Source organism: Acinonyx jubatus, chromosome B2 (genome assembly GCF_027475565.1).
Source record: "Acinonyx jubatus isolate Ajub_Pintada_27869175 chromosome B2, VMU_Ajub_asm_v1.0, whole genome shotgun sequence".
Lineage (NCBI taxonomy): Eukaryota > Metazoa > Chordata > Mammalia > Carnivora > Felidae > Acinonyx > Acinonyx jubatus.
Window position 1 is genome coordinate 17,883,717 of NC_069385.1, and position 10,614 is coordinate 17,894,330.

The 10,614-nt window shown below is 48.2% G+C and overlaps 1 protein-coding gene across 5 annotated transcripts in view; it reads right to left on the bottom strand.

Annotated features, from left to right (window-relative positions):
* The window catches only part of UST (uronyl 2-sulfotransferase), a 312,146-nt gene extending 301,885 nt beyond the window's left edge, over positions 1–10,261 (bottom strand). The window contains exon 1 of one of the 5 annotated variants that reach the window (XM_027056663.2): positions 9,547–10,261. In XM_027056663.2, the coding sequence (XP_026912464.1) occupies positions 9,547–9,793 (247 nt within the window). In that variant the 5' untranslated portion in view covers positions 9,794–10,261. Of the gene's footprint in view, positions 1–8,224; positions 8,832–9,546 lie in introns of those variants that run through there. The other 4 variants (XM_053223346.1, XM_027056660.2, XM_027056661.2 and 1 more) reach the window with 4 other exon arrangements.
* Between the last annotated feature and the right edge of the window lie 353 nt (positions 10,262–10,614).

Consider the following 10,614-nt stretch of genomic DNA (forward strand, 5'->3'; position numbering starts at 1 on the left):
GGGAAGGTCCTGGCAACATGAAGAAGCAGAGAGGATGGGAAACAGGCAAGTTCACCTGCCTCTGGGCAAAGGCATTATCCATGACTTGGGTTCACCACTCTGGCCGTGACTTCCAGTAGAAGACAAGTAGGAACCGGAGAAAAGCAAGTGACCGTACCGCTGGGCATGATGGTTCCATCTCTCATGGGAGAAGCCCTCCTACCTGTCACAGTGTGTGCCTGGCATTCTGATTGTCTGAAAGGGCATAGCTACTAATGCCATTCTCAAAGAGCAGGCCATCCCAGAGAGTCGGCTGCGCCATGCGCCCCCTGCACAACTGTTCTTATTTTACGAGTGCGGGGGAAGAAAGCGTGGATAAATTCAAAACAGAGGAAAGCACACCGTGCCTAGAATGTGTTCTTCCAAGACTGTGTCTAGGAAGCAAGCAGAGGAAGAAACTGGAAGGTTCTGTGTGTCTAATTAACAGGGCAAGTGACTGGAACTTGCCCGCCGTTGAAGAGCCCCCACGAATCAGAGGGTGAGGGTGACAAGATGAGCCACAGGAATACTAGTTTAATACTTTCGTGTTTCCTGGTTAGACTGCTGCTTTCAACTGGAAACCAAGCCAGGGATGAGTCTGTATGCATCACCAGCATGGGTGTTGGTACAAGCGTGCGTCCCCAAGAATGTAGGTTTTCGTGCCAGAAGAGAGGGGAGTCTGAGAGAAGCGAAGAACAAAGTGATAAAGTTGACATTTGTTGAATTCAAATGCCAGGCCGTGGGTCAGGTAAGTATCCTATAAAACAGCACTTATCAATCCCGTCATACAGATCAAAACACCTGAGGTTCAGAGACGTTAAGAAAATTGCCCAAGTTCTCCCAGCCGGTGATCGCACTGGGATTTGCATCAAAATCTCTCTCTAGGGGGTGCCTGGGTGGCTCAGTCGGTTGAGCGTCCACTTTCGGCTCAGGTTATGATCTCGTGGTTTGTGGATTTGAGCCCCGCATCGGCTCTGTGCTGACAGCTCAGAGCCCGGAGACTGCTTCAGATTCTGTGTCTCCCTCTGTCTCTGCCCCTCCCCTGCTCATGCTTAGTCTCTCTCTGTCTCTCAAAGATAAATTTAAAAAATTATGAAAAAAAAAATCTCTGCTCTAAAACCTATATTCTTTCTAATGTCTGATGCTTCTGGCTCACAAGCCTTCCATGAATATTTGCTGAATGACTGAACAAAAGAATTTGTATGTTTCAGAATACTTCCATTTTTATTTTCATCGAGACTGTGAAACTCATACTCACTGAGCTAGGAAAAAAAAAATCAATGGTGTTTCCAGAAATGCAATACGGCTAAATGTAAATAATTACTTAAATCACCCATCAATGAGTGAATGAAGAGTTGCTTAACCAAAGCCATGACTTCAAGGTTATTCCATACCTTTCATCAAACAAGGGTCAATGGGTGTGTGCACTGAGCCCTGATTTTATAGTTTCTCATTTTGCCATTCTAGGTTAAAATCCATTTGCTCACAATTTCAAAAACCGCATCATCTTTTGGTCTCATCTCCTTAAAGACAAAAAGTCACGCTTGAAACGTACTAGCTAATTTAACACAAATCGCTATGTAAGAAAAGACACCAGCTTAGAGAGAGAAATAAACTATCTGCAGACTCCCAAAGCAACTGGTCGGGGCTCAGGGAAATGACAAGAAACAAAAAGTCTGCATTCTAGTTATATGCAGTCAAAGCTCTAGACTGACCTCAGGTATTCTTAAGAGGTGAACAATTATCCCCATGCATGGAGGAAATCTTTACAGAACTGTATGTCATAGTGGTTTTAACATCTTTGCTTGGAACATATGCTTCAAACAGCCAGGAAGAGGCAGGCTGTAGACATCACCTGAGCTTAAGTCTTTCCTGGCACCCGTCCCCATGTTCTCTACTTAAAACAGAGACCAAACACCGCAGGATGTGGAACCCTAGTGAAGAACATTCTGCTTAGCAAATATATTGAATCAACAGATAGTTACTGAGGGCCTGTGCAGGAGGCACAGGAGAGGTGTCAAAGTAGAGATGGATAGTACTGAATAAGCTTCCTCCTTTCAAGGAGCTTGTCCATGAACTATCACAATACAAGGCAGAATGTCACAACTTCAGACGTGATCATGAAATAATTACAGGAGTTCGGAGGTCATCACTGGAATCTGAGCTTCCTAAACCACCAGCAGAGAGGCAATAGCAGAGGCAAAGTCACATAATGAGACCAGAAAAATGAGTCAGTGGCTATCTTTGGGAAATTACAGACAACTAATAGAAACCCGGAGACAGACCAGGAGGTATAAGCATACCCTCAACACTAAGCAGCTATCTGGCTCCCCTGTGATTTTCAGTATGTGAGTGTTACAAATTATTCAAATTGAGCCTCTACCAAGCAGCATGGAACTGACTGCATCTGTCTTCAAGCTTCTCATTTTGAGAACACCTATTTTTTAAGCATACCAAAAGTGTCTAACGCTCTTACAAAACCAAGTAATATTTCTTTCTAAAGCCTGCAAGTTAATTTACCAAAGAGAAACAATTCTAGGAATTGTAAATTCTAGGAATTTAGTAAATTCCTATGTGTTTGTCTTGTATGTTACACCACAACATGAATAACAACCAAATTGCACGTGAATTCTAATTTTATGAGAATTCTCAAGATCTCCTTGGTATCCTGGTAGTAAATACCTTGTATAAGGAACATGATGTACCCAAATGTTTTCTTCCCCTGCTGAGCTCATCAGTTCCATTCCAGTGAGCAAATACAAGACAGATACTCACATCCACTGTACTATAATCTGCTGTTCAAAACTGGCTTCATTTACATGTCACATATGAGTCACAGCAATCTCTTCAGACATCTGTAATATGGATAAATGCTGGCTATCCAAGAATTTACATACGTGAGAACTAAATGCAGACAACCAAAGGGATTCCTATTCAAAGTAATCCATACCTCATCACTGCAAACAAGACCCCCAGGATTCTTTTGAAGAGATCCTTGCTTCCGTTCACTGTTAGGAATGTATTTAGATTTCATTCTATACGCGGACACTGTAATTAGCACTTTGAAAGTGACTAAAAATGAAACTTTCTTGCTCCTTGAGAAGGTGCACACCTATTACACAGAGAACAATACGCCACAGTATTGTGTTTCAGCCAGTACCACCTTTTGCAACTTCAAAACAAATAGCAAAATCATACATCTGATAAGGGTCTAGATTCCAGAATACGTAAAGAACTCTTAAACCCCAAAAACAAAAACACAACCAAGTTCAAAAATGTGTGTAGGATGTGAAGAGACTTTTTTTTCCAAAGAAGCCACACAAATGGCCAACCAGCTCCCGAAAAGATGCTCGTCATCACTAATCATTAGGGAAATGCAAAACAAAACCACAGTAAAATACACTTCGCATGCACTAGGATGCCTACAATCAAAACAATGGAAAGGAACAAGTGTTGGTGAGGATGTAGAGAAACTGGAACTCTCGTACATTGCTGGCGGGGATGGCCACCAGTGCAGCCACTGTGCAAAACAGCTTGGCAGTTCTGTAATAAGTTAAACATAGAATTACCATATGACCCAGCAGTCTGCTTCTGAGTACGTACCCAAAGGAACGGCAAGTAGGTATTAAAACCGAGACGGCACGCAAGAGTTCGTAGAAGTGCTATGCACAACAGCCGCAAGATAGAAACAACCCCAACGTCCATCGACACCTGAATGAATAAACAAAAATGTGCTATATCCACTGGCATATTATTCAGCCATAAAAAGGAAGGGAGCATGATGCATGCTACAACATGAATGAGTCATGAAAACAATATGCCAAATGAAAGTAGCCAATCACAAAAGACCATGTGTTATATGGCTTCATTTCTAGGAGATGTCCAGAATAGGCAAATCTACAGAGACAGAATGTAGATTACTGGTGACTTAGGGCTGAGGAGATGGCGGAGGGAGGGGACATCCAAAGGGTAGATAGGGTTTCTCTTCGTGCTCTAAAATCAACTAGAATAATGGCTGTATTTGTCTATGAATATACTGAAAACTACCAAACTACTAAACATTTTAAATGTGTGACTTGTATGGTTTCTGAATTATATCCCGATAAAGCTGTTTTAAAAACTTAATAGCAATAGTGAAAGGTACTTCATTTGGAATTTTCTTGCCCAACAGTTGCTACAGTTTTTTGATTTCTGCAAATCAGAGTTTTGGGTGAAACGGTAGTGTTTGTGTCCCCAGGTCTAATAAATAAAACGGTTTATGGCCATCACTGCTTAAAGTTGAGTTTCTCTAAATAAAAATCAATACAGGTAAGACAAAATTTCCCTGCGGTCAAGTGTTCCCATCTTTCAAAACCAAAAACAAAACCCAAAAGAGCAAATGATAACTTGTAACAATTCAAGCGGCCAGGATCTGTCAGATAAGATGCCTTTTCATTGTCCATCACTGCTCCCCTTCAGCACAGCTGCAAGGCAAGAGACAGTGTCTGCTCCTAGGGGGGAAGCAAAAGATACTATCTCTTTCGGGACCCAAACAGCTTGACCACTTTCATTCTGGCTTCTCAAATACAAAGCCAACTAGTGTTTTAAACCTGGGTTGATGACAGGGAATTTAAGAAAAGACAGTATCCAGATAATACATATTTATATGTGCTTTCAAACAATTCATACTGAGACTAGTCTACAGCAAAAATAGTTTACAAAGCAGAATGCTTTTCACCATTCATGTGCTGTGTTTACTGACCAGTCTGCCATTGCTGAATTCCATTTTCTGTCCTTCTTCTAATACAGTGCTACTGTGTCCCCAACCAACCCCATAAAACACATTTGCAGCTATGAACAAGAATGCCATTTTGGTTTTTTTTGTCAACAATTTCTATTGATAACATTATATCTAATGCATTCATTTCCTAGATTGCTGTCTGGGGCCCAAACTATATTTAAACCATGCTTGATGTGCAGAAGACAAATTAAATTTGACTTGTAAGGTTTAAAGAAATGATTTTGTAACGGATCAGGACCTCTATTTTGACATTTTCCTTTAAATTCATTTAAACTTAGAGAATTTCAAATGCAACACAGTTCCATCTTTTTCTCTGTCGTCTTTTGACTTGAAATTGCCATCCTCGTATATAATATATATAAAGATTGGCAACTCTGGAAACTGAAATAGAAGTGGTACGTCCCCATTTAAAGTAGTACAACGTAAAAATGGAAAGGAAAGCATGTCAATTTGAGATCGACCCAACAAATTTAGTTCCCATAAAGGCTAAATCACATAGCCAAGGCTTGATGATAAATCATTAGAGTTTGCCAGTTGTAGAAGATCTGTAGTAAGCCATCTGGCTTATTCAGTTTACATCAGTGTAACGAGTGTTATCCCAAGATTCTGATATTTCCACAGCTCATAAGTAATGAGGCTACTGGCAGAGGCTGTATCATAACCTAATTTCTGGGGGGGGGGGGGGGGGGGGAGATCTTATGTGATTTTTATTTGTTTTCCATAGCAAATCAAAGTCTGAATGCTGCTTCAAAACACAAAAATGCATTTCACTGAATTGGAAGGACTATGGTAGCCAAGTTTAGGCACAGCCTTTTGCTAAATCCATCCATTTACCCCACTGTATGCTCGTGTTCTCCCTCTACCCATTTCAAGAAAGAAAATACCAAGGCCACAGTTATTCCTGCATGATCCACCCCCCTAACTTACTTTCCTTTTTGCAAATGTGTTGCAGCAGAAAGTACCTTTCAGGAGAACATACTCTGCCCGTTCCCAAAACAGACCAGAAAGAACTGTTCCACTGGCTTCTGTGGGAAGAGAAAGCATCATCGCTGCCTCCTTTCCCTTTCTTCCCCCACTATTCCTTCTGGTTACCAGCTCCACCCCATTCCATCCATCTCCTAACCTCAGAGAGTCTAAAGCCAGCTGGAGCTGCGGCTGTTGGCTGGTCTTTCCCTTGAAACAATGAGGCTTAAGCAGCAAAGCAGATGCATTTTTCAAAGTCGAAATGTAAAAGATGAAACCACGCACATCACCTTTAAAATACTCGGTAAATCTCCTCTCTTTCATCTCCTGTCTTTCGCTCAACTATATAGGAGGCTTTCTGAAAGTAGAGCTGTATTCCGGAACAATGGTTCTCGAACTTCAGCCTGCATCAGAGTCACCTGGAAGACTTGCTAAAGTACAGAGTGCTGGGCCCTCCGCCCAGACTCTTTCATTCAATTGGTCCGGAATGAGCCCTGAGCATCTGCATTTGTAACAAGGTTCCAGGTGATGCCGATGCTACAGATCCGGGGCCACACACGCAAAAAGCTTCTAGCGTGGACAAAGAACAAATCGCTAAAGGAAGGCAAAAGATCGGGGATTTAAGATTCTAATTCCCATCACCTCCAGTTGTGTGGGTCTGCTAAAGCTGAGTTCCGTGGCACACGGGGATTAACACGGGAAGGTGGAGCTAAGAGCAGACCGGCTGCTTGACTTACTTCCCTTCCCTGCTGGCCCCTGAAGATGTTCCGAACAAAAGTAGCAAGACAAGGAAAGCGAAATTATGCAAACAAGTATGATTGTGTTCAGCCAGTCTGCTCTTGAGATCTGTACTTGCCTCCTGGCTGATTGGAGAGCTGTGCAGTGGGCGCCCGAATCAGACGGAGTTGGGTTCAGGTCTTGCCTACTGGCTGGGTGTCCTTCAGCAAGTCAGTGAATCCGTGTTCTCATTCCTGCCACATCAAAAATGGGAATAACAACCGAACCCACCTGTAGCATTGCTATGTGCATACAATTTCATTCTGCATGTGCACTGACGGGACCAGGCACAATCAATGTTAGCTTTGATCGTGAATGGTCACATCTCCTGGCTCTACTGTGAGACCATTCAATAGGTTCAATGTTGTAAGACCTATTCGATACAGTAGGTTCAGTTATTAATGCCAACAAATAGCAAGTAGAGACTCTGTCTCAGATGTATAATGGCACACAAGTATATTAAAATAACACCCTGGCAACAACTTTTGCTAAAATGTTATTCTGATTTGGAAAATTTTCACTTTATCTGGACTTATATTTAAGGAAAACACTGGCCTCCAAAACTGGCTCACTCAGGAAATTGAGAGGATATGTTGACTAACCACAAATTTTGTTTTGACAGACACTAAAATAACAGAACGGACGAAACAAGGGGAAAGTATTCTGCAGATACCTTGGCCTTATATTATTAAGGGTATATTTTAGACCCTCTTAAAGACCACAAGCCCACTCTTCCCCAAAATCATTATATTTATGTAACAAACAACAGGGAACAAATTTGGCCAAGGTATCCTATTTTCAGTTCACGGAAGTGATGTCATTTTTTTTTTAACCCATCATGGCAGTCAGAAACTTCCTGATGAGTTACTAACAGGAGCGATGTTCAACCGATCAGTCCTTCCCAGTTCCAGAGTGAAGTCACCTTTCTACCAACGGAGCCCCCAAATTTATCAGGCCTCATCTTTTGAAATATATGGTGAAAGCATTCAATTCTGGGCGCAACACACTTTGGGCTCAATTTTCAAAAGGTTAAAGTGCCAGAAATCACAGTTTCTTGATTTTACCCCCCGGGGTTGCCTCTGTTCTTTCCTCCTCTCGGGTTTTCCTGTCCCCAAGAAGGGTATCAGAACCACAACATCTTAGGAGCTGGGTGGAGGTCTGAGATACAACCTAGTCCAGCCCGGAACTCTATTAATGAAAAACCTGAGGCCCATGAAGTTTGAGCACCCTCCCTAAAGCCAACTGCTTTGAGGGCACTAAACACAGATGTCTTCCTTCTCCATGCACTGTATTTTCCCTGCCCCACTGGCCTCCACATTTTGCTTAAAGGGAATTTCAACAAAGTATTCGTTATCAGATTTTACAGACCCCTAAGCTTCAAAACACTTCCCGGTGCCAGTTAACAGGGATTATTGTTGATGGTTTAAAAAAAAAAAGTTACCTTCGTAGCACTAGCAGGTGTCTGAGGCCCTGTGAAGTCTCCATGAGACTCCAAAATGCAGAACTCAGGGAAAAAAGAGATTTGACTCCTTAATAAAAGTGCGTTATTACCCCCAATCTTCTTAGAAGCCTGATGCTGAGGATTGTTATTTGCAAATCTGCTCGGACAATGTTTTCCTCTAATTTTCCCTAAAGCATCTTACAAAACCAGAGTTCTCCCAAGTTTCTACCGAAACAGGAGCGTACCTTTTAAAATCTGAGCTTCTCTGCGTGGAAAGGGCATGCTTGTTATCTGCGTTTCTATTTCAAAACGCTTCAACCCATCTGTCACTTTGCTGAGGTGGTTCCTGTCCTTCGAAAACGGCCTGCTATCCAGACCTGTGGCTTCCGCGACTCAGGGACTCTTGAGGGAAGTGTGGAGGCTTCCAGCCCCCTGGAGTCTTTGGCCCGATACGGCCCAGCGCTCCAGAGGCTTCCCTTTGCGCACCCGCTCGCGCCAGGCAGACGCCGGAGGTTGGCCGGGTGGCTCAGGTTCATCACCTCGGACGCGGGCAGGGAGCTGGCGCCTCCCCAGCCTCTCCCCCCGCCCCCGCAAAAGCTCTCCGGGCCGCGCGGGCAGGGGCGGGGGGTGGAGATTCGGCCCCTCCCGGACCGGGGCGCGCGCCAGCCGCGGAGCCGGGACCCGGGCGTGCGCTCGCGCGGCTCTGGCACCGCTCTCCCCGCGCCCGCACCGAGCGGCGGGTCACGCCCTCTCTCTGCGGCCGCTCTCTCCTCTCGCCGCACAACCCTTTCCTCACCTCTGCTAAAAACGGGCGGCCTCGCTCCTAAGACACCGAGCGCAAGGCACCCCCCCGCCCCCAAAAAAAGTTCTGACTTGAGACGCACGCAGCGCAGAAGAGAGTCGGGTCACGGCAGGCGACACTGCCGGCCAGGCTGACCAGGGGCCCTCGAACAGCCCCGGATCCCCGGACGCAGCCCCTCCCCGCGTCCCCCTCGCCGCCGCCGAAGGACAAGCCAGCCCAGGGTCAGCACGGGGGTCCGAAAACTGCCCCTGGGTCACGGAGGCCGGCGGGCAGGAGAGGGACTCGCGGGGCAGAACTGGCAGAACCGAGCGGGGAGGGGAGCTAACTCCACCCCCCACACGCCCCCGGAGTGCTCACGAGACAGGACTACGGTCACCGACAATGCCACGGGGTGGAGGGAGGGGGACTGTCCCTTCCCCTCGCCGCTCCCCACACCTCCAGGCCACAAAACACACACTCGTACACACCCACAAACACACACGCCCGCACTCCGCCCCGGACCCGGGGACAGAGGCGGGGAAGGTATGCGGCGCCCCGCCCGGGTTACCTGCCCGGCCCGCCGCCTCCGGGCGGACGGCCGGCCGGCCGGCCGCACGCACGGACGCGCGGGAGGGAGCCGGCACCCGGACGTCCCACCTGGGGAGCCTCGGGGCGCCGGCGGGCGGTCGCAACGCCACAAGTCCCCGGCGCGCCCCTGTCCCCCACCCCCTCCCCCGCACAAGTTCGCGCGGCCGCCGCCGCCCTCGCCCGGCCCCCCTTCCTTACCCAAATACTGCCGCAGGTCGAGCAGGAAGCGAGGGGGTCCCCCGCTGAGCTGGTAGAAGAGGGAGCCCAGGCAGAAGACCAGCAGGGTGGCCATGCAGAAGCCGTAGTCCCGGAGCGAGAAGCGCAGGAAAGGCAGCAGGGGGACCCGGCGCTTCCAGCTGCCCAGGCCCGGAGGGGCGCCCCCCAGAGGGGTCCCATGGGGCCAGGGATCCGCGCCGCCGCCGGGATGCTGCTGCTTCTTCTTCATCGCCTGCTCCGCCGCCTCGCACAGCCTGCCCGTGCCAGGAAAAGGTCACCCATCCGCCTGCGAGGAGGAGAGCCCGGCCGGCCGGCTGCACATGGGCAGGGCCGCGCCGAGGGCAGCCCGGGTGGGGGCGGGGAGGGGCCGAAGTTGCCGGGCTCAGGAGACTTTCCTCGGCATGGTCCCCGCCGCCGCGGCCCGAGCGGCCGAGGTGCCCGGCCCCGGCTCGGCCCGCGCCCGCGCCCGCGCCCGCTAGCGCCCCCGCGCCCCGCGCCCCGCCGCGCCTCGGGCTCGCTCGCGGCCGCCGGGGCTCGCCTCCAGCGCCAGCGTGGACCCCCCGGCTTTGTGTCTGTCGGTCTCGGCGTGTTTTGTCCCGGTTCAGACTCCTCTAAAAGACGGCAGGGAGGAACGGGAGGCGGACACCGTCGCCTCGCTCCACCTCCTTGACAGGGGTTTTCCTTCTTCTCCTCCCCTTTCCCTCTCCGGCTCTCCGCGGCCCTCTCTCCTCCCTCTTCCCTCCCTCTCGGCGCTCGGGTCTCCGGGTTTCTCTCGGGTGTCACGTTACTGCTTCTGACCGGGGAGCGGGGCGGGGGGCGGCGATTATTCGCCACGAGGAAGAAAGTTTCTGGGTGTTTTTCTCCTTCCCCCTTTCTCTACAGTCTGGCCTCAGTTTCTGCGCCACCAGCGACCTCTGGGGGGCCCCGCTGACTTCCCTCTCTTGTAAACAGTCACCGGCAGGAAGAAGCACGACTTCTTTTACTATATGGTTTTTTTTTGTTGTTTTTTTGTTTTTTTTTTCATTTCAGGAACTCAATTCTCCTTGTGGA